Source organism: Mchenga conophoros, linkage group LG19 (genome assembly GCF_057382185.1).
Source record: "Mchenga conophoros isolate Kocher_MC1m ecotype Shallow Benthic linkage group LG19, M_conophoros_male_GT1.1, whole genome shotgun sequence".
In the NCBI taxonomy this organism is placed as follows: domain Eukaryota; kingdom Metazoa; phylum Chordata; class Actinopteri; order Cichliformes; family Cichlidae; genus Mchenga; species Mchenga conophoros.
In genome coordinates, this window is record NC_140544.1 from 3,924,816 (window position 1) to 3,949,808 (window position 24,993).

The window sequence follows — 24,993 nt, forward strand, 5'->3', positions numbered from 1 at the left end:
TGTCCCAGTAATTATTACTGTATTCAACTACTAATTTCTTAACAATATATGCAGTTATGGTTGAGAAATTGATTTTTGGATATACTAATCTAAAACTAGTGAAATATTACCTCTTGAGTTTGTCTTTTGCTGACAAGGCATTTGTTACCCTAATATGGATGTATGGGGTGGGGGGTGGGGGGTTAGGGTGACTTTAGTAAAGTGCAGAGGAGGCAAAACACAGGTTGAAACTCTCCTCACTGGTTTGATTCGGGTAAGTGTCGGGCAGTCAGGTTACTGTCTGGGCTTGCCATTTTGCCATAGACCCATTAATTCCCAGTAATGTTGAGATGGCTTTTTACGATTAGATTAATTATGTAGGATGTTTAATCTTTTTTTAAAGGTAATTTTGCTTTCTTCTTGTATGCAGCCTCTTTTTTGGTTTGCAGTGCAGAAAAGCATAGACTGTACCAGAAATGGAATTTGTAATAAAGTTAATCTGTTTTCATGTAACATAATTTTGTCTGTGATTTTCTTTAATCAAGACAGAGATTATTGCCACTGGAAACAATTTAATTTTGTCCACCTAAATCTAATGGATTGCAGTCTCCGCAGACAGAAGGGAATAAATAGAAAAATAGACTTGGTGAAGAACAAAGTAAGGATGCATTCATTTTCTTTGTATTATCGTGGGGTCTTTACCTTACAATATAAAGTGTGATGGTTAGTGTGATTTCATGCTATATAAATAAGACTGAATTTAAATGACTAAAAGCCCTGTGACGGACTGGCGACCTGTCCAGGGTGTACCCTTCTCTCGCCTTAAGACAAACCCCCCCCCCCCAAAAAAAAAAAAATAGGATAAGTGGAAGAGAATGGGATAATGGATGGATGGACTGACTAAATAATATTTTTTTTATTGAATTTTGACAGACTCTTACTTCTCTATTTAATAAAAATGCGAGATACCCTCCTGCTTAAAAACCTAAAATATTAACATAAAAACATGGTATTTAATAGGAATTTGAAAAATGTTAACAGAACCTAAGAAAATGAGGTGAAAAATGAATTTGATCATTTTAGTCACCTTTTCCCCCTGTTTTTATTTTATGAACTATAGAAAGTAGGACTTCCAGTAGTTGAATAAACTATAGATCTGAGAACAGACTGGGGACAGAACCACAGTAGTGTCTATGCTTGTTAGACTATGAATAATATTGTAAATGTCCTACTGTGGAGTTACAGAGAGGTCGGAGTTGTAGAGTAGTGTGTGAGTCTTACTTAGGCATCAAAATCACTTGTTCGGGGTTAAACAAACATTACAGTTCGAGGTAAATTACAACAGGATCAGGTGGTGAGTAGTAGCTGGTCTACTAAATATGCACATGCTGGAATACAGAGGTGGGAATTAAGGAAGTAGAAATACTTTAGTACTGTACTGAAATAATATTTTCAGATATCTGCACTTTACTCCAGTATTTATCTTTATTTTTAAATATCAGTACTTTCAACTCCTTACATTTCCCAAACAGGCTCTTTATTTCAGGTTTAATACATTTGAAGGACGATTTCAGAGCGCTGCATGTCTTTGAACATCAAACTGAGCCTAAATGGTGGGATGGCATATCCATCATGGTGGCTTATCACATGTAAAGTGATGAAAGAGGCAAAACCATATAATTTATACATCATTCATAGCTCTATGCTCGGGGGTTTAACTGGGCTGGAATGAGCTGGAACAGTATTTTTGGTGAAGATGTCCATAGGCTGTGGTTGCGGTGCTTCAGCATCTAGCTAGCATTACAGAAGAGAAGTGAGCATAATGTTCAGCTCAGTACTGCTCACTGCAAAACAAAGTTAAGTATACTAACTTTGTGTTATTCAAGCTCTCAACATATTAGTGCAGAACAAACAGGTGAGCTTGTTGGACTGGGGTCACTTTACAGTAAAGCACTGTGTTGGACTGGTGGGCAGAGGATGTGATGCAGCATGACACCTTAACGCTGCCAGATATCGTCGGGAATTTTACTTGAATTTGTAGCAAATCCAGGTAATGATGCTCTTAACAGCTCAATTACCGAATGACATTCAGTAATTGATCCAGTAGGAATTCTTTTGTGACATTTTGAAAATAGATGACAGAGACTGACTGGTTCAAAGAAAATAGGCAGATATGCTCATTTTAATTTTAAAACTAAAGGATTCTATTTGTTTTAACTTGAAATTAATCATGACAATAAATAAAGTCTTCTCTACCTCATTCCAGCAGCATGTTTTACAGTGCACCTGTTGCATCTGCAGCTTGATAATGTTCTGTCGGCTCACTGCAGACTGAGAGTGAAGGGTACTGGTTGCTAGGAGACATGCACATATATATACACAAAGACACACTTCAGCCAGCCCTCCTACGCTTCAACCTTGCCTCCATTTAGTCCCGTTTATTACCAAGGATGATGCCAGAATTGTGGCATATGGTATGTGTGTACTTGTGTGTCCATCTTTGTGAGGACCGATTTGAGTTTCTGAGCATGAGGCGGAGGATATTTTTGGAAAACGAGAACATCCCGGTCCTCGCTTGCGGACAGAGGTTCAAAAAGCTGGGTGAGAGTTCAAATTGAGTCTAAGGATCAGGTGTAGGTTAAGGCTAGAGTTTTAAAGTTGAGCTTTGCATAAGAGGCATTGTGCCAAAAAGGGAAGTGCAAATGTGTGACTCCAGAGAGAGGAAGAGTCGTAGCAAACAACCAACAGGGTCAAAGCAACTAAATATAATTAATATTAACTTGTAAAAGATTCAGTGGATACAGAAATGTAATTAAATAAAATAGCGAGACCACATTCATGCAAGAAATTTGGCTATAGGGGATTATGTGGTGTGATTTCAAGTTTACCAACCCTGCTCAATGATTCTGAATCCCCTGAGCAACAATAATAAATCTACCTATTCATCTTCATCTGTGAAGGTTCTACCTCTCTTTCCATGCACTTTATCAGCAAAGTGTGAAATTCAGTACATTTATGTGTTAGATGCAGACATTTTAACAAAAACATATACAAAACATATATATATATATATATATATATATATATATATATATATATATATATATATATATATATATATATATATATATATATATGAAACTGGAAAGACAATAAATCCATGTTAACATGCTGTTCGTGTATCTTTAGGCAGGTACTGCTGTTTTTCCTGAGCCCTATATTTGAGCCCTTCTGATGTCATATTGTTGTTAAAAGTACAACATTTTATTTTTAGCAACTTCAATGTAATGAATGTTACATGTAATGAATCCATACTGTAGATGTGTGAACGCATATGATTGGATTACTGTTACTCTTGCAAAAACGTCAGGACTTCCCTGTATTTTTTGTGTATTTTTTTCCAGGTTTTGCTGACATATGTTTCCTTTACTTTTGGTTTGGTTATGGATAACATCCTCTAAATTATCAGGAAGCACATAATTACACACCGTAAGCCTTTCTGTAAGAAATAAAGGTAAATGAAAATTCCCTCTTTATGTAGTGAGCCTGTAGAGCCATTAGGGTCTGTGCAGTAGCACTGAACATTAGCTTATTATTATAAAATATCATTTTAATTGTAATAATATAATCAGACAAGAGATGTCAGAAGGATTTCCTAAAACTGATTGTAAAATTTGGATTGGTGTTAGTTTTATGACCCTGTGCCAATGCAGTCAAAGTGATTTTGAAAAGTATTTGCCCCCTTCCTGATTTATTTATTTGGATATTTGTCACATTTACATGTTTTCAGATCATCAAGCAAATGTTCATATTAGACAAGATATTCATGTAAATGCAAAATGTAGTTCTTTAAATTATCATTTCATTTATTAAAGGGGAAAAAAGCTTTTCAATTCTATCTTGGCCTTTGTGAAAACCTTCCTTGGGGATCATCAAGATGTCAAGAGCCTTTGTGTTCTTTTTGGTTAGAAGTGTTTGGAACTTTATATCCAGGCATCCATAGATTCCTATGGATCGCATGTTTGCACAGTCACTTTCTTATTCTTGAATCATAAACTCTGAGCTTGACTGTGGAACGTGAGGCCTGCAGCTCTTTAGCGTCATCTACAAGGGTTTTTTGTGACCTCCTGGTCTGAACTAATTTGGTAGGTTCCTGGAAAGGTTCACTTCTGTTCCAGGTTTTAGCCTTTGAAATACTTTGATTAACCCTTTCCAGAATTTTTCCAGACACGCTTTATTTAAGCGATGTCTTCAACAGTTCTGGGAGTAATGAGGCCTTGCTGTGGCAATTAAAATTAACTCAACTTTTAAAAAAAAACAGAGGTTAATCAGAGTTAATTCATTAGTTAGAAAGAGTGGGCAATTGAGGTGGCTGTAGTTTAGAAGGTAGAGCAGGTCATCTACGGATTAGAAGGTTAGTGGTTCAATCCCTGGCTCCTCTGCATGCCAAGTATCCTTGGGGAAGATACTAACCCCAAATTGCTCTCCGATGCATTCATCGAAGTATGAATGGTAGTTAGGAAGCACTAAGAAAGTTAGACTGGGTGAATTTGGCATGTTCTATAGAGCGCGTTGAGTACTCCGGGAGAGTAGAAAAGCGCTATTTAAGAATCAGTCCATTACCATTACTTTTTCAGATAGAGCCAGGATGGTTTGTACAGCCTTTCCCTTTGTAAATTATTCCCTTTATTTTGTATTTATTCAGATTATCTTTGTCTGATATGCAATTTCTGGTGATTTAAATGTGACAAATATGCAAAAAACAAACAAAATCAGGAAGGGTGTGTTTCTTGCTGAAAAACCTTTAGCCTGAAGGCCCTGCCTCCCATTCTATTTTTAAATGCCTTTGGAACCACAAGTAGCCAGCAGTCTTAAATTGCATAATTTTAGTTTCATTTTGTTGATTATCCTTTTTCTGCTCTGACGTGTCAGAACGTGTGCAGTAATAAGAGTCTGTTACACACCCAATATTTTTACTGAGCATGTTTGCAGTCTCTAACAGTGTTTTATAACCCAATTATAAAATCAAGCTAAAAACTGTCATGTTTTGAGAGCTGAAAGTATGGTCTAATGTATGCACAGCCGGGAGGCAGGAAAAGTCATGCTATGCTAAATTCAGGCTTAGAGGCAGGCAGAAAGAAAACAGCAACCACTAGGAACATGACAACACAAGGAAAACAACAATAGGAGACAAAATAAGTCAAACAAAACTGAGGCAAGTGTCATTTATGAATTCAGTAGGCCTGAATTGATAATTGGCAGCAGTTGTGTATGACAGCTACAACCAGAAGTCTAAATGTATGTAAGGGGTTAAGAGAAAAAATACACTCACTGTAAGCAATACCAAAAGATGGAGAAAGACTCAGTGATGTAACCTGCTGAAATGTTCCATTGTGATCCTTAAACTGAGCGTTTTCATCTCTGCCATGAAAACCATTTAAAGGTTTTTAAATGATGTAAAAAGACAAGCTTGGATCTAAACTGAAAGTCACAGCACAGTTACTGATTTTTTCTCAATCACAAAGTAAATTTTACAATCATTGTTTGTCCTAAAAAGGACCACAATTTAAAAAAATAGGTATCATGTTGCATCCCGTAGCACTAAAAACTAGTGTCGGAGCCTATAAAAACAGGAAAGTATTAAGTAAGTTCTTAGAGCAAGGGGGTGTTGGAGTTTGTGGGAAACTCCAACACACTCTGAGTTTCCAAGAACATCCCCGAGCAGGTCAATGTTTTGGTGAGCTGGCATGACAAGGGCTCAGGCTCACTGAGAAACGTGCCCATACAGGAGCAACTTCCCAGACAGTTTTGGAATTTCAGCCAAACTTTGCTCTGCACAGTAAAGAACAATGACACTCACACAGCATATTCAAATTCACAGAAGCAAACAGTTTGTTTCAGAATTGGGTATTTGTTATAAATCATTTTTAAAAGTAAATGGATCCAGGTACACTGTGTCCCTTATGAAGGACAAATGAACTAAGAGGGAATGATTAGATTACATTTTCAGTCTGGCAGAGAGGACGTGCTGTCCAGCTATGACTACATCACAAGTTCTGCTAAGAATGCTTGTGACATCCAACAACATTTCATCTTTAACAGTCATAAATACAAATCTCTAAAATCATACTCAGCTCTGGCATGTTGTTTTCCACTCTGCGTTTACTTGCAAGCGATTCACTGTGCCAGAGTTCATCTCCCCGTGGATCCATCCAGGCTGAAAATGCACAGTTTGCAAGAATCTGTATTTTTAGAAACATTTGCTAAAGCAGGACAATGTTGATGACTCGTAGCAGATGATGCTTTGGCAGAAAACTTCACGATGGGAGAAGTTGGTAACATTTTATGATAACTACAATCATTAATAAGGTATTAGTAATACTTCATCATTTATAAAGCATGACTCCTTCTCAGTATGTCAGTTAAAAACATGGATATAAATGGATATAAACATAGTTTGGTGTTGCTTTTTATATTACATTTTAATGTCAGTATTTTTATACTTTAGCAATTTCTTAATAAAATATTATATAAATTGCAAAAAACTTTATTTATGAGCTGTTAATGGTTCAACAATGTCTTTAGATGCACATTTATACCTATTTTTTTGTGAGTGTGTTAGTGGAGGTTTTATAACGACTTATTATAGCTGGCTTTAGTCAAACAAGTCAGTGTTCAGTCTGGTTTAGTTCCAAAGTGCTCCTGGATTAAACTCAGCTGAAATGAACAAAGCAGGGATGGTCTCCTTGTCCAGCACAATGAAAACTCAGAGCAGCTCCTCACAGTAAGGAGGTGACCAGATTTAAAGGCGTCTTCCTTTGTCGTGGCATTGCTTTGCGATTCTCAATGACGAAGCAGGTGGCTAACCACCCCAGGAGCCTGGTCACCTCGTTACCCGAGGAGCTGCTCTGAGTTTTCACTGTGCTAGAGGAAGAGACTATGCCTAACTTACATAATTAGAATTTAAACTGACTTGACGCTGACTTGCCTGACAGCTGAGATCAAAGGAACTGAGATCATTTGTTTTTTTTTCTCTTTTTTCTTTCTCAATAGGTGATCCAGGTGATTGATATATGTATTTTTTGTCTGCTTATTTTGTTGGTTTTTGTTCTTTATCACCATTCCTCTTCCCCGCTGGTTTTCTTTCCCCATTTCTTTCTCCCCTTTCTTTTCCCCAGTCAAGTCTGTCCCGTATTTAGCAGGTTAAAATAAAATAAACAATAAAAGGTGAATCAAATAGACGAATACTGCAAGGCTGGGTTGGTCGATTTGGTAAAGTAAATCCGTTGGGCATCTTTCTTTGCCTTTAGACAATAATTCTGATGCCAAAAAATCCCAGACTTTTAAACATCCTGGAGCAATTTTCCTCTTTACATATCAGGTGATACTTTATAAATAGGGGAAAGCCTAAAGTAGCTTTTATCAGTGAAATATGCATACTTTGTTTGCAGTGGTTACCCTTGTTTGTGAAGCAGTGTGGCTTCAGGGTGTACTTATATCCACATTGATTTCATTATTTTAAACTTCAGCCTTATTAATTATGAGCGTTAACCAATGTGTTTATATTTGACAGAATATAAGAAAAAGCATTGACTCACTTTTAAGAATTCATTTTGGTTTAAAATCTCCCCCAAATAAACTGTGATTAGTTTAAAAATATTAATATAATTTTTTGTTTGACCTCTGGATTTCCTATTTTCCATGTTCTATTTAAGTTGGCTGCTGAAATTACTTGTCTCTCACATTTGTTATAAGGTGGTAGAAATGGTGTAACTGTAGCTTCCCTTCTCTGTGTTCGTTTCATTAAAATTCCTCTCTGTGTGCTTTGTGCTTGCCTTTCTGTCTGCCCCCACTCCCAGAGTTTTACCTTTAAAGGTAATATTCAGTATTTCAGACAACGATTGGATCATTTTCTATATTTTGGTCAGTATATAAATAAAAGGTATATGCAATAAGCTGATTACAATATGAAAATAGCTAATTACAAGTTGTGCATTCAAAAATGTAGATTACTTATATAAAAGTTAGAAACATTGTTTCTTTATGGCCTCTCTGAACATTTCTATGGTGATTTTCTGTTAATATAAAGTTATTTCTTAATGTTTTATGGTACTGATCTACCAACTCCTCAAAGGGTAATGAGGAGAAGACTCATGGACAGAGCGGGTAACCTCTGTCCATGAATGATGTGAAATCGGTTCATTAATAATGTGAGGTTCTGTCTTGGACCATCCAGCTCTCTCTTGAGACAGTTCATTTATGTCCAGCAGCACAAATATACATTTTGCATTTTACCAAGGGTCAACTCGAAATTAGATATTCACAGAAAATAAACCATATGATCCAAATTTGTTCCATAATTTCCATCTCCTAAGCCCTACCAACTGTCTTTAACTGTAAAGCCATAGATTTATTCCCTGAACTCGACAACACATTTGTTTTCTGAGTTAGAGACAAATGAAAGAATCTTTCTAACTGAATCATAATACGAGGTGAGTCAGCAGCTCGACAGTCTGCTTTTAGGAAATCCTCCCACTCCAAGCCTGACAGCTCTTCCTGAATACTTGCCTTCAGTGACCCACTCACTTTTTGCGTGCGTTATAAAAATAGCTTAATACATGCATGCCCACAACAGAATGTGTCTTCCCCATCAGCAAAGCTATCTACTTCCAGTTACCTTTATATGCTAATAATTTGTTTGCCATTTCCTCAACAGCTTATAAATCAGTTTCATATACAAAACTGCTAAAGAAAAACTCAGTCAGTCAATTAAAACCAATCAACCAACAAATCAGTTACACTAGTATCTCAGATTTGTCCACTGTTTCCATAGTAAAGTGAGATCAACACTGTAGCAGCTCTGGACACTGAACTGTCTCCTCCATGGTCACTATCATATAATGTGTGAAGCACACTGTGACATTAACAACTCGGAGCAGATATGTTTGTTTGAGTTCTCTCGGTCCATCTGGGGGCCCAAAAAGTTGACAGGACCTGAAATCAGCAGCTGAGGCCCACGGTGTGAAAACATGTCGGCTGAGAGTCACAACTTAGAGCCACCAGGGTGAAACTGGACCACATGGAGTGATACAAGAATCCCACTGCAAGTTTCATTTAGTGTGGAGCTGAATGTGACACAAGGGGGTCTTACCTTATTGAATGAAAAACCAGAGAGATGTGCATGTTTGAGCGAAATGTGTTTCTGAAGGTGTTTTTATAGTGCATCAAACAAACTGAACAAAAGGCTGGAAAGAGGACAAGAAGAGCAGCAGGGGGTGGGAATTTCCCTGATTCCGCACAGAGAACCAAATAAAGCCTGTTATGGGAGAATTCTGGTTTAGTTGGTGCACTTTCTTTGGAACTAGCTTTGCATTCAGTTACATCCCAAAAAAGTGATGTGATTTTTAAATGAACCATTTTGAATGTTTGTTATAATTTAGAAAAATAAACATGGAACTTGACTTGGATTGGACATTTGCTAACTACACTAGGGATTTTATTTCAGGGGCACTGCCTGATGTAAACACCATTGCTCACACTCACCTTTTTTCTTCAAGTAAGGCTCGTGCTAAGCTAATTATATCCCATTATATAACACACAAAATTGCATATAGTTATAGTTGAAAATAAGGTACCCTTTCTATCATGGAAGGGATGCACAGATGAAAACAAACAATTACTTGGCAAAAGTTGTCATACTATTGCAACTGTGCACTTTCTTATTTCACTGCTAAAATAATGGAAGCTCATATTAAACGTGGACAAAGTTTTACGTTATGAGGTCAGCATACATGAAAGTAATTTTTATAATGTCAGTGAAAACATTATTCTCAGTTATGTACCTCTGGCTGTGAGCAGTGAAACCTCTCCTATTTGTTATATATATTTTTTTCTTTTCTTTTCGAGAGGGGGCAACCACTGAGTAGTTGGCTTAAAGTGAGTCCGCAGTATGGTTCAGAAGTCCATGAACTGACCAAGAGGCTGAAACAAACAAAACTAAGTTGAGTCTGATGTGTAAAAATGTACAGAATATGGACAAAACGAATAAGACAACCGTGTTGCATCATCACAAACAGCAGTTGCTTGTTTTTTAAGTCCCTCTGACTCTACAAGCAATCATCCTGGAAAAACAAAAGACTAAGGATGTACATCAATGTGTGAAACCCCAAACAAATACTCAGCAGGAGGTGCCGACAAAAAGAAATTGTCAAAAACAAAAGGTAACAGGGTGCACAAGTTGTTGAACAAATAAAATGAAATGTAAATGTCTTTGCTTTTACATGACAGGGACTCCTTCCTGTCCCTCTCTCTCCTTCAAAGTTGTAGATGTCTGCCTCGCTCCACTGAGCAACCTCAGGATGATTGGACTTCCTGCAACACCTCAAAACACACTCACGCAACACTTGGTTACTCTCAGTTATTCACACACCATTGTGGCAAAATGAACACAAACCGCTTATTCACACGCGTACACACATATACACTTGTGTCAGAATGAACACACTCCACTTCGGCAGATTTGACACCCACCACCCGTCGTTACATTTTTGCAGCCCCCTCCTCCCTCCATGGGTGCTATTCCCGTCACCATGGGGTGTGTGAGATGCGGAAAAAGTGCTAAAAAGCTGTCGTCTTTTCCCAGTAAACTTGGTGCCGTTGTTGTATGTTGTTGTGCAAATGTTTTGAGAGGAAGTTTGCTGATGCCGACGCATGGCGAGGCACAACAGTAGTCAAAGGGCAGCAGTAGGAGGGGATTGGAGTACTCCGCAGGAAGTCCACACGTGTCAGTGTGCAGGTCACAGGGCACGCCTCCTGAATGTTACAGTTTGTCTTAATTATTTTCACATTTTCTGAAATCATACTTCACTTTCACAAAACATTCAAAACAAAGACACAAACATAAGACACCCTGTTTGTGTGTGCGTGTGTGTTTTCTTACACCCAGTAATATTCTGTTCCTCCCAAAGTACTCGCATTCTTTCTTCAGCATTGTGCAAAACTTAAGCCACAATGTCCCAAATGTTTTTGTGCATGCATCCTTCAATATTAGATTTTATATACCTCAGTCCTATACCACAGTTAACATTTAATATCTGCCATAACTGCTGACCTGTTTAAAGTTAGGAATGGGGTGGTTATTACCTTAAAATGCTTACTTATCCCTTTTGTAAGGGAACATCACCCATTTTCTTGTTTTCTTTTGTTTCCTTTTGGTAGTATAATTGTTTATTTTTGCAACATTATTCCTTTTTATTTTGGACATGACCTCTATGATTTTGAAATTCTGATATATGTTGCTGGGAGAGGGGAGTCATATTTATGTGATGCTTATATTTCCATCCAGTAACCTGCTGAATGCTAATTACTAAATTAACCTAAATATTAAACATTAGGAATCAAATTTGCTAAGTGCAAAGCCACATTTGCAAAAATGTGTAGAAAAGTGTAGATGATCTGTGAGTAGAAAAATGATTAAACTAGTGTCAATTCCAAACTCGTACTGAATGTTGATTCATCAAAAGAACGCTCCAATAAGTGAGGCTGCTAACCCTCTAAGCCTAACCCCTGCACCTAAACCTAACACCCCCCTCCCTGCAAAAAAGAAAAAAAAGAAAACCATTGAAAAAACCAGAAAACTGTTTGAACAGTGATTTATGGCTCAGGTGTTTTTTTGTGTGTTTTCATCTTCTATCATCCTCTGAATAGCAACTAACATCCATGACATCTATAGCTTGAGGACTGTCAAAGGACAAGTTAAAGCTGAGTTTCTTTCTTTCATGCCAGTGAGCAAGAGGCAGCAACATGTAAAGAGAAGCTGATGATGTGAAATTAAAGGCTGAGGTGACGTTAGCAAAGAGTTTCTATCCTAAAGCAATAATATCACTTAATGTTGAATAAATGCACTTAGGCTGCTGTTTTCGAGAGGAATACGAGGGGAATGTGTTTATTTGTGTTGCTTTACTTATTTATTATATAATTATTTTATTTTTTTTGCTTTATTCTTTTACTTGCTAATCGCCATACCAATACCAACTAGATTTTTAAATCTTAATATAAAATGAGTAACAGTAAGGTGGACATTAGGTAAGGCTACACTTTTTGCAGTGGACTCGTAAAAATATTTCTGTATCAGTAATATGTTTTCTTTTTGTCTGCTTTCAGAACTGCACATGATTATTTGCAGCTAGCAGGTTGTTGATGCTAACCATCAAGTCTATGAACTAACCTCAACTAACACCAGCTAACAGTGTTAGCTCGGTGGCGAATAGCCTTCAGTAATAGTAATAAATCCCACAGCAATAGTACTTCAAAGATACTGAAGTGGCACATAACCCAGGTAGCTACCTCAACTAAAACAAGGTAGTTGCAGAAGGCTGACATTAGTTTTTAAAAAAGAACTTACTTCCAGATGTTTCTTTAGGTTGGAGTCTTTTGATGCTGAGAGCAGCTTGGTTTCTGGCAAACAGAAGTTGCATTGCACGGTGAGATTTCACCCATCTCTTTCTTCTATGATTATGAAGTGGTGTTGGAATTTCCAAGTAAGAAATGCATTCCTGCCCATGCACTGCTGGCTCTGTTGTGCTGGCTTCGGGTCCATTGTGTAACTGACATCATCAATATTAACAAGACGCTTACATTAGAGCCTCTTATTGTGTGTTTTGTTTGGGTTTCAGTGAGTGGAATCACGAGAGTTAGAGAGGGGATAGCCTAAAATATGACACAGGAAAAGATCGCCGTGTAATCCATTTATTTCAACAAAGTAACTGTATTCTAATTATCATCTATTTAAACTGTAACTGTGACGGAATACTGTTACTCATATTTTGTATTTTAAATACGGTGCATGTACTCCGTTACTCCCCAACACTGCAGAAAACTGAGGTTTGAAAATACATGTTGAGGCACTTTGTTACTAGCAGCCTGTTGCAAAAACAAATATTTTTGTTCCAATTTCCCTTTTTTTGAATCTATACAAATGGCAACGATATTATACTGTGGCATCAGTGTACCTTTTAATGCATTAGTGATTCATTTACAAATTAATGTTTAATTGTGCTTATTTATTTAGAAATTAGTAAAATAATTCATTTTTTAGATGTAAACAAAGGGATTATAAATAAATATTTTGAAATAACAATTAACCTTATTAATCAACTAACAACTGTTAATTAATTAATGAGCTATTAAACATGAAAAAAGATTTACAGACACTCTCAGTAAAAACCTAAAAAAAATCCACTTTCAGATGCAGATTTAAAAAAATAGATTTTCAACATATTTTAAAGAGAAATAAGTAAATGAATTCAAAAACTAAATTAGGAATACAGATTTTTTTCCCCAACATATTAAAATGGCGATTCCGTTCAGTTCAGATTTTAAAAAAAGCAAAAAAATCCAGGCTGCTAGCCTTTGTGTCTATAACTAATTTGCATTGCTTTTTTTTTTCTACAAGGACCAAAAGAGTCATGGAAATGCTAAATGGAGACGCTAATTTGTATTTTACGGCATATTTCATTGTTAAATCACAAAATGCTTTATTTCAATGCAAGCGATTGTCTGGTCCTTTCCACTTGACCAATAAACATGCAGCATTATCGTGTCCACCATTTTGGATGTGTAACAATTGAAGGAGGCCCCAGTGACACAGAGCTAGAGACTGCTGAACAATCATGTGTCTGCTAGTAATCTGGGAGAAATAAGTATTCCTGACAACCTGCCAGTGGTTGGGGAAAATGACTGCAAAATCCCCAGTTCCACAGACCTACATACTGGTCAGTGACCCCCCAGCAACCACTAGTCGCTATGGAAAATGTGTATTTCCAAACCAAATATTGTGATTGCTTTGGCCACTGCCATATTACTGCAGGCTTGAATGGAAGTAATGGTAAGAGCACCTTTTTTAAGTTTCTAGTGTTTTCAGTTTTTTTCACCAAACAACACCTTCCAGGAACTATTGCCAACCAGTCATTTCAGAGGTACAGTAAAAGTGACAATAAACTTATACAAATAATTAAATTAATTATTTGTATAATTAATTATATGTATTATATTTATTAATTATAATTAATCAATAAACGTATACTTTGAGTCAAGTATCCTTTATACATTTCTATATTTAAAAGCATAACCACCCAGACACGCATCCACATACAAACAAAGAAAAACCAAAGTGTACCGCAATAGAAAAAAAATCAGCTATTAATGGTCCTATAAGAAGAAAAATTCAAAACCATGTCACATGTATTTCATGGCAAAATTGATATTGATATGAACATAACATTCATCTTACAAAGTCCATTCAACAGCAGCAAGAAAAAGACTCATTTTAAACGGTTACAGGGATGGAAGTAGGCCCATTTTTGCATGTTTAAAACAAATCAGGTTTCTGCTACAGATGGGCAATCAAGGAACCACATCAGAGAAAAAAGATGTTTACTGTTACCATGCAACTGTTGCCTAGCAACTGTGTCATTAAATGCCCTTAGAATGTTTTAAAAAGGAATGATGACACGAGCATGAGATTATGAGCTACGTATTACAATGAAATCAGATTTTGTTGACTGATAGAAGATGTCTGTGTGTGCTTTGAATGCCTAACAGTAGATTAGAACTGTCTAGTCTCTACGTAGGTGCTGGAAGCTTTCTGTAAATGGTTCACAGTAAATCACAATGTATGCAGTGAATAACTGATAGTAGATCTCAACGGGTGTATTTCTATGACTGTTTATGGACATTTTACTTTAATGACTCTTAGCAGATCACAACAGGTGATTATTCTTTATTTATACATTAGATATTTGCTGTGAAGTAGGTGTTTCTTCCTTGTTTATATTCTAGATCATTTCTGTGAAGGACTGACAGTAAATCGCAATCCATGGTAGGAATGCCAAATATAAGATCAAAACAAGTGTGTACTATGTTAATACATGGTAAATGGCAAATAGACTTGTTCTTATAAAGCACTTGGGAGACACATCCTGTGAATGACTGACAGTAGATGTTAGGTTTTGTATTGTTGATTGTCATTTATGCTTAGAAATATCTACTTATATATGCTTAGTGTTTTATAATTAGTTGCAAGGTACTCTTTGTTTGTATGTAGACGTCATATGTTAATGAACCTATGTATATTCATGTAACCTCAATAGAAGAGCAGTGTTATGGGGGAGCGGACGAGAGCAACTGGGGTCAAGCGAAGGAACGGCATTTGTCCGGTTCTCTCCCGTGCACGAGAAACATGAAGAACTTTGCCTACTTCGTGTCTTGCTTGCTGTGTAATTATACTGTCTTCAACGTTCCAGCGAATAGGTTCAAGCTACAAACCTATCAGTAGATCACATGTGTTTTCAGTAGATTTTCAGTTTTATTTATGTCGCACCAAATTGCAACAGCAGTCACCTCAAGGCTCATTATATTTATTTATTTATTATTTATTTATTTATTTATTGTCATTGTCAAGAACAATGAAATTGCGTTTGGGGCTTCCATACAACCCCAAAAAAAGAAGAAAATAATAAATACCCCTTAAAACCCAAGTGTACATATTTAACCCAGTGTGACTCCAATGCAATAAGACAATCCTTAGCAATAATGTTCGTAGAAATTCAGACAAAGACCTGAGAAACATGACAAAATACAACAATGCAACCCATTCAATATTATTGTACTGTGAGATATGATATCAGATATATCAGCTATATTATCACGTAGAAACCTTACAATAATACAGAGAAAACCCCAACAATCAAACAAGCCCCTTTGAGCACACACCTGGTGACAATAGAAGGGAAAAAATCCCTTTTAACAGGAAGAAACCTCCGGCAGAACCAGGCTCGGGAAGGGGTGGCCATCTGCTATGACCGATTGGGCATGATGCGAGAGACAAGGTATCCTGTGAATGACTGACAGAAGATTGCAATGCTTGCTGGAAATGAGTAATAGAAGATTATAATACTTATTTTGAATGACTTCACTTATGTGGAGTGGATCACAATGACTGATACACAATAGCTATATGGCAACATGTAACGAGACATAAGTTCTTGTTGCAAGACAAGAACTGTCACATTTCAGGGGCCCAGGAGAGATGTGGGGAAACTCATCGTTTTGCAAAAGATGCATGTGTGCAAAAGTATATCGGATAGTAAGCCACAGTGCTTCCTGGGAATGACTGATGCAGGATTGCAAGGTGTTCTGTGAATGACTATAATCATCAATTATATCACAAACTTTAAAAGGCAATGAAAATGTAAATGATAATAATATCTGGTCTAATTAAGAAATGTTTAACAGAATGATGAAGACAGTTTCCAAGATGAACAGATTAAACTTGCACGTGTTTATGTAACTGAAAAGTGTGCTACGTAAACAAATCGACTGACATCTGACAACTATTATAAAATATGTGACAACTGAAGAAACACACAAAAAGGACAAACAAAAGATGCAAAATGACTAAAGTGAAAGTGAAAATTACCACACTGAAAAGCAAGATGACTACAAAGGGCCCCAAAAGGCCCCCAAAGGCTGTGCTTAACGCACAAAACAAATACATATAAAATGGCTGCAAAGAGAATAAGAAAACCAGAAGAAATAACCATGAAAAACTGCAAATGACCAGGAAGAAATTCATATACATGAATAAATTACATGAATATAACATATTTATGAGGCCTTTGAATGTGTTCAAAAGCCTCATAAATAACTTTTTTGGTTCACCATAGTCAGATTTCTTTATTTGGACTTCTGACATCTTGATCAGACTTGCATAATTTTGTTTTATATTTCATGATTTTGTGTTCTTATTATTGCTAAGCATTTTCCCATGGTGAGTATTTTCACTATAAATGAACCAAGCAATATCTGCAATGCGTCATTTTTTTATATTTTCACAACTTCAATCAATCAATCAGCCACATAGTATAAATGATCATACTTTACTTTGTCTGCAAGTGGAAATGATCTTCTGTTAATTTCATTCCCTGTCATTTTAATTATCCATCCATATGCAGAAAATGAAAGGATAATTAATCGTGTTCCGGAGGCCTTTTCATGATCACGTGTTTGCATGAACAGCTTCATTATTTTTCCCCCTAAAGGCATCAACAATAGCAAGTCCTGAAGTTTCACCAAACACAATTTGCAACCTTAACACAGGGGCATGCAAACACACACAGACACTCATCATTGTGAATATCAAGGTGACAGTGCCACCCCCTCTTCGATGCTAGCTGTTTCCCCTGTGAGTTTTATGTAAATACTGATGAGTGCCTATGCCTGCAGCTGAACTGCTGTGCAGGAGCCGTCAGCTTTCATGTTTCATTTCCTTTGACATATGTTGATGAACAACTGGGTAGACGTGGCACTGCAAAAAGTGACAATGCCTGCAATTTATTTGATCTAATCTTCAGTTATTGTTGATAACAGAAAGTGAAGTGCCTTTCATTATTTCTGTTCTTCATCTTGTTTCTCTTTTATAGAGCCTGCAAGTGTCCTCAACCTGATGTCACATGTCAATGTTAGAAGAGATCACAATCCCAATACTTCTAGCATGAAGGGAAGAAAGAACTGGTAGCCATGTTTGACCACAAACCACTATTAATATTTTTTGGTTTGGGACTATTAGAGAGAGAAAATAAAACATTAGAATACTTCATTCTGTGGAAAATTGGGGGAAAACTGCAGGTCTTACAGCGATGTACACTGAAAAAAGTGATATTGTCTCCTTTTAAATATAGCATATTATATTTTGGTATATCTTTTCAATTCAAATGAGTAATTCCTGTCTACATATATAATTCGAGTAACTCCAGAATACATTCCCTGCGTTTTAATCCAATTAATTTTAGTTAATTAAATGTAGCTCAAAATGCTTAAGTATGTTTTTCATAGCCTCCTGCTGGGCCATTTTGCGCATGCGTTAGGACAGGCCACCATTTTGCGCGCGGACTGAAGAAGCGGACTCTTTGTGTGCTGCAAGCGGGCTTAAGTTAATCGCACAACTTCATATAAAGGTGGTCTAGCTTCGGTAAGTAAACCTTTTACGGTCGTTTTTGTTTTATTTTTTTACCTCAGTCAAAGCATGTTGACTCTTTAAAACGTGTGCACATGGAGAAAGAAGTCTAAGTAGTTGTACACCTCTGAACTTTGTCATGAATTTGACTTAAGCTAGCTATGTGCTCTATTAGCTACTGCTCTATTAAAAGAGTAATTGTATTGATGCGTTAAAATGTCATATGTTTTTAGCTTAGTTCTTGTGGCACACTTTGTACTAACAAATTATGGAACGAGGCAATTTCTCTGTAGTTAGCTGTAAAGTTCACTGTACAGTCGCCTGCAGTTTTAAGTGGAGAAATCGTCCCTCCCGCCACAACATTGGCATTAAGGAATAGTCGGGCGGGGGAGGGGGCTTCTGAACGCACCTGCACAGTCAGGGGTGCAGTAGGAAATAAGTAGGATTGGCGTTGCACAACGTCTTTTGTGCAGAAAAAAATAATGGTTGTAAACTGTGGAGGAGAATAACTCAGTGGTTGCCAAAAATGTGAGATCAAAAGGCACTGAGAGTGATGTTTGTCAGAACTGAAATTAACTCAGAAAAGAAGTTGCTTCACTTGATAGAGCTGTTGAGTGCAAGACCTGTCAGCGGTCTGGTTTAGCATTTAAAGCCTCGCTACGTGCTTCCAAACCGCTGCATTTAATCTCAGAGAAAACTAACACAGAGAAGTAAAGCAAGTGTGTAAGTTCATCTCTTTATGTTTGCATAGTATTTCCATGTTGAGCTTAACAACCGATGTATGGAGCCACAGCTGGACTGGCTGTCGGAGTTTTGTATTGAGGGGGAAAGGAAGCGATTTGTTTTATACTTCAGCTAGAATGAAAAAAGACACAAAGCTGGAGTTATTCGGTGTCTTCATGCTGAACAGCTAAAACTTCTTCCCTCATTCTCCCCCCTCCCTCTCCTGTTGCTACTTCAATCATGAAACTGATCGATTATCAGGTGATCGGCTTTTCTGTCGCTAGTCTCTCTCATTTGTTAGTCACCCAGTTTGCGCTAGAAAGAGGAAAACGGCAGATAAACAACAGCAGCACGTTTAAGCTTGATAAGCTGTTGCTAGAATTTTTTTAATATTACTTCTAGTATCCGCTTATGTTTTCTGGAGCCACAGCCGTAATAGCTGCTGGTCATGATAGTTTGGATATGTGGTGAGAAGGAAACATGAAGGTGAAACCAGGAGAAGTTTTTACTGAATCATTAGAGCTGAACAGGTAATGAAGAAACAGGTTTACATTTTAGGTCACATGAATGAGTTGAAGGGAAGTTATGAACTGTTTCTGAGAGACAAATAACACCAGGATCCTTTTTTAGGTAGCTGACAGCTGGTAACTGTGCAGGGGCGGATCTAGCAAAGTTTTGCCAGGGGCCAGGTAGGGCATTAACAGGGAAAGGGAGACACAAAGACATAATTTTCTTTCTTATTCTCATTTAAAATGTCTAGCTTTTAATAAATAATTATTCTAAATCTTACTACCAAAGTGGTGATCTGGTTAAATGTATAGAGATCCATTATTGTATGTAGTAAATATTAAGTCTAATATATGCCCTAGTAATAGTAGTACATATAGCACTTTTTCCTTTGGGAAGGTACGCTGTCTGCGCTCTCTGCAACTGTATTGAAGAAAAATGTTGAATCAAATTATTATAGAAAAATAATTGATTTCTGTGCATTAAAGTAGATTACGTCAATTAAGCATTATCAGGTGGAGGGTGCGGGGTGGTTTCCTAATATTTTTGCTGGGAGTTGGCAGTCCTATTAGTTAGTTTAATATTTCTATGTACTGTTTAGAATACCTGAATAAGGAGGATGGTGTAAGTTTTTTAGGTTGATCAGTATTGCTGAAGTATAAAATATTTTGGGTGCAGTGTATTTTTTGCATACAGGTATAACAGAATAGCTTTAATGTTTTGTTTTTAAAACTGAGTATGAACTTATACAAAATGCAGCAAAATATTTATAAAAACAGTTTTATTTATTATAAAATACACTATATCGGATTCATATCGGCATCGGCAGATAATCAAATTTATGATATCGGTATCGGACATAAAAAAGTGGTATCGTGCCATCTGTAGTTTGCACAGAGGCACAAGTAAGATTTGTTTTGTTACAAGGGAGTATCATGAAGTAATGCACTAATGGCTTGGAAACGGTAATTGTTTGTCTTTCTAAAGTTTTTTTTATTTTTATTTGTCTTCCTTTTCTGGCAGATTTTCTTCCCCTTATGTGTTACTGTTTATTCAAGAAGATGGTGTTATTTTGGTAAGTACATGCAAATTCCTTACATATTTATCACAACAGTATTTGTCACAGTATTGCAGGGACAAGTTTATCTATCTCATCTTAAGGGTTCTTGTGATTATTAATATTGATATTAATTAATATCAATTAATATATATGATTAAATTTCTTTTATCCAGGACAAAAGAAAAAAAAACTTGCGAAAGTGAAATGAAAAACAGGAATTTAGTTCTTGTGAGTTAAGAGGATGCAGAGCATAGGGTTAGATGGAGGTGGATCATTCACTGTGGTGATCCCTGAAGGAAACAGCCAAGAGAAAAAGGATCAGATTGCAAAAAAAAATGTGGTTTGTTTGCATACATGAGTCTTTACGGTACCCACAGGACTCCTGAAGTATAAGTACTCTGAAGTTTGCAGAGCAATTTCAGAGATGTTTGGGGCTTACATGGCAAGCATGTTTTTAGTTGCACATCTAAATTTTCTCTGCTCTCTGTTGCTGATGGCAGAGTTCTGCCCCGCTGACCTCACAGGTGAGACACTCCCACCAGTGGACAAAGAGCACAGGAAAATGTGTTGCCAACCACCTGAAACAGACAAATATCTGCTTTTTAAAACCCTTTAAACCCGTTAAATGGACTGATGCCATTCATTTCTTCTTTGATTAACAGTAGTAACATCCTTCATGCACTGTATACTAACCCATATGATAATCATGCTTTATGAAGTGATGGCAATTGCATTGTAGCATTTAATGAAGAAATAACAAAATAATCATACCAATGATTAAGCACCAGTCTTCTTTTTTTCTGTGTGTGTGTGTGTGTGTGTGTGTGTGTGTGTGTGTGTGTGTGTGTGAGAGAGAGAGAGATACAGGTAAATGCTGAATTCCAGTGTATTACAACACTTCAACTGGAGATGACCTTCGCGGCACAGTTAGACAGAATTACACCTCAGTTGATGACAGTTTTCCAGAAGAAGGGCGGTGTTTCTGGGCAGAAACTTGCCCACCACTTGCAGATCATGCAAGAGGTAAATCTGAATATTGCAAATTCTATTTGGATTTCTTTTGTCTTAAGTGGCAGGTCACTGGTGAGTCCAATAAGCCGTTTTAGGTGACCAGCCAAGCAATCTAAATTTTGAAATTTCATATATAAATTTTATTTACTATGTTTGAACTGACATATGATAAAATTTACTTATTGTGAATGTCAGACATTGTTCTTTTTTCCAAATTGGTTTAATCAGCAACTCTCTTTAAACAGGCTGAAAGTGATGTTAAAGTGAAAAGGGAAGCAGTTCTCAGGGCACTTTGCCTCTACCTTGGTGAAGAGGACGGAAGCCTTATTCGGGAGTTCTTTGTAAGTCATTTAAGTCATTGTAAGCAAGTCATCTATACACACACTTTTTAGATAGATATCTGTGTGTGTGTGTGTGTGTATTACACACACACACACACACACACACACACACACAAACGACTAGATTGGAATTTAATTGTAGAGTTAATTGTTTTTTCTTTTACCTTTTTATTAAATGTTTAGGACATTGAAGGAGATGATATCCAGAGAGACCTGAAGAAGCACACCATGGGCATTTATGTCATCAACAGGGAGGATGGACAAAATGGACATTATGATGACATTGGAATATTTGTTGAAGGGGAGATAGTCATGGACAACATTGGATCTCTGGCCCAAGCTTGTGCATTGATGCTTGGAGTAATCTATGCACTAAACCTAGCCTTCCCCAAGGAATTGAAGGACTATTATGAATTCATTTAGAAAGTGTTGATGGGATTCGATGGTGAAAAGCTCTCCCCCAAAGTCTTTGGGCTGAAGAACAAAATTGCTACTGGATAGGAAGATTTCTAAAATAACACATCAAGAGAATGCTGTTATGTAAATTACCAATGACTGGTGCTCTTGTGAATAGGAGTGAAACTCTTGTACAACCATCATTTGTTCTGTGTTATGTTTCGATTGAACATTTTAACTTTCAATAATGAATGTTTCACGTGTGGTACATTTGAGTAGCTTGAAGAGCAACTTTGTAATTATTCAGTTATAGCTGCTGCCCTGCGTATAATCAGTGTTAACTCAACCGGATAAAAAAAAAAAAAAAAACATTCATGATTACCACACTGCAGCACACTGGTAACACTTTAAAGACTATTAATTGTTTTGAAGCGAGTATGTTAGGTCAGAAAATATGTAAAACATTCAGAATCTTCAAGGAAGAACTAGAATGGAAAGACAGTGGTCAATAAGCAGTAAGGAAAACACAAGTTTAATTTTAAGTCTAATTACCTTATTAAAATGCAATTTCTAAATATGGATCGCAGAACAGCAAGTCTGAAACTGGTTAGTTTGTGGATGCATCAGTTTCTAATTGTGATACATTATACTGCTGGTAGTGTTTTATTCTTTTATGTAAGGAGTTTTTTTTTCTTTTTTAGAGGAAGAGAAACATTGGTTAACATTTCTCTTGTCTGTTGTTTCTGTTTTGTTTGAATACAGCTTTTTAAAGCTACTAGTTCATAGGCAAAAGTTTTGTAATTTGTATTATACAAATTGCAGCAATTTCCCTTAGAGATGTGGATTCTTATTCTGTTTGCAACAAATTTTGCATTAATAAATGATGTGAAAGAATGTTGTAGTTTTCATTATTGACGTTTTTAAAAACTACAAATCAGGGTAAGCAATATTTTTTAAGTAAACTTAACTTAATTGAAATAGAGAGAAATTAACAATTTGATTGATTTGAATATAAGTTTTGGACATAAGTGTAAAGGAAACAAATTATTCTGGTACATTTAACACGACCTTAGTTGGACTTACTAATAATATTTGACTAAGACGTATCCACAACAGTTAAGTTAAAGTAGCTTAAAAATATATGTTGGTTTTACTCGCTTAAATTAAATTCAGTGTACTTAAAAAATATTTCTGGATTCAAACAAATTTATTTCGTGCAACCACTTGTCATAAAAAAATTGAGTAAATTGAACAAAACATTTTTTTCAGTGTAGTTAAATAGACTTTAAGTAAATAAGGCCCAAAATTCATTCAAGTAACAGTTTTAAATTACGTTACATAAAATAATACAAAGTAACCAGAGTCAGAAGTTCATATGGCTAGCTCACATAGGCTAAGATAAGATTTATTAGATCATTATTAGTCCCAATAGAATAAAATAAGATAAAAGAAAACAAAAGAATAACATACTATACAAAATAGAACAAAATGCTTGGCACAAGGTTATTATCGTTAACGAAAACTAACGAAATAACGAAAACTAGAAGTGAAAAAACATTTTCGTTAACGGAAATAAAAATTTATAAAAAAAAAAGGAAAACTAACTAAAACTGTAATGAGTGTTCACATAACTAACTAAAATTAACTGAATTTATAGCAAAAATGTGTTTAGTTTTCATTGATGTGTGTGTGTCATACAATAGTCAAGGGTGAAAATGAAGTTTAGTTTCCAGATTTTTTTCTTGCTGTGTCTCATTATGCCAGCAGGTGGCAGTACGTTAGTCGAGTCGTCTGTGTTGCTGCTCCGTCCACGCACAGAATCATGTCAGGAAAAGTCGGGAGAAAGCGCCAGAGTCCAATTTGGGATTAGTTTGAATATGACTGTGTTTTGGCTAAAGCAAGTGTCTTGTAGTGGAAAGAGACAAATTCTGAGGGACATTTCTAAAGGGAAAAAAATCCCACAAACCTTAAAGTGCACTTGAAAAGCTCACACAAGAAGGCTAACCTAGCTTATCTTGAGAAGGGAGCACACTCAACCCTCATCCCCAGAAACAGACGCTAACCCCAGGCAAGGCAGCGTGATGCATCCCGAGACAACAGGACTGGGATATCTACATAACTGTGTGAGTCAATTGCCTTCAAAAAGTTTATCAATTCACTTGAAACAAAATTACGAACACCCGGTGCTGCAAGAGTTAAAAGTCTCATTGGGGCCAAGATATAACTTTATAGTTGCCTGGTATCAATGGTTGTTCATCTGCCTATATTTATTTATTTATTTAAAGAACCCATAGGTGGGAATGTGAGTTGTCTGTCTCTGCGTGTTAGCCCTGCGACAGACAGGCGACCTGTCCAGGGTGCAGGGTATGGTAGCTGGAATAGCAACATACCCGGGTATGTTGCTATTCCAGCTACCATACCCTGCACCCTGCTTATGCAGAAGAGAATGACTGATATGATGAAACTGGGATTTTGTTACACTTAATTATTGCAAACACAACTAAAACTATAACGGAAACTAATCAAAACTAAACTGAAACTAAGGATTTTCAAAAAAAATAAAAACTAAACTAAACTAGCAAACAATTGGTAAAAACTAATTAAAACTGATATAAAATTGAAAATCTGAAGTCAAAACTAAATAAAAATAAAAACTAATGAAAATTGCAAAACTATTAAAACCCTGGTTTGGCACACTTGGTACTATTACACATCAGGGAGACAGGACGAAAAGTTACCATTGGGTATGGGATGTGTGTGTGGTCATCTGCAGTGACCATGTTGTGGAGTCTGACAGCAGCTGGATGGAAAGACCTGCGAAATCTCTCCGTCCCACATCGTGGGTGCAGCAGCCTGCCACTGAAGGAGCTGCTCAGTGCTGTCAGTGTCATGGTCCTGGGTTGTTGACCCAGCGTTTTGTGTTTCCTTGAAGTTCATTTTTGTGCCTTGTGTTTATTCTGATT

General features: G+C 36.6%; 1 protein-coding gene across 2 annotated transcripts; it reads left to right on the plus strand.

Annotated features, from left to right (window-relative positions):
* The first annotated feature begins 17,987 nt into the window (after positions 1-17,987).
* On the plus strand, positions 17,988-22,924 carry LOC146551496 (uncharacterized). Of its 2 annotated transcripts, XM_085257842.1 has the most exons (5): positions 17,988-18,007; positions 20,246-20,297; positions 21,150-21,305; positions 21,539-21,634; positions 21,818-22,924. In XM_085257842.1, the coding sequence occupies exons 3-5, from the start codon at positions 21,192-21,194 to the stop codon at positions 22,055-22,057; spliced, it is 450 nt and encodes a 149-aa protein (XP_085113968.1). In that variant the 5' UTR covers positions 17,988-18,007; positions 20,246-20,297; positions 21,150-21,191; the 3' UTR covers positions 22,058-22,924. The 2 variants fall into 2 exon arrangements, with proteins under 2 accessions (XP_085113968.1, XP_085113967.1); XM_085257841.1 differs by lacking the exon at positions 17,988-18,007 and adding an exon at positions 19,342-19,404 and having other exon boundaries at positions 20,246-21,305.
* The last annotated feature ends 2,069 nt before the right edge of the window (positions 22,925-24,993 follow it).

Bases quoted from the DNA above. Each gene is read 5' to 3' on its own strand.
- LOC146551496 (XM_085257842.1), top strand. From the start codon at position 21,192: ATGACCTTCGCGGCACAGTTAGACAGAATTACACCTCAGTTGATGACA. The intron at 21,306-21,538 runs GTAAATCTGAAT...CTCTTTAAACAG, and splicing joins ACTTGCAGATCATGCAAGAG to GCTGAAAGTGATGTTAAAGT. The intron at 21,635-21,817 runs GTAAGTCATTTA...TTAAATGTTTAG, and splicing joins GCCTTATTCGGGAGTTCTTT to GACATTGAAGGAGATGATAT.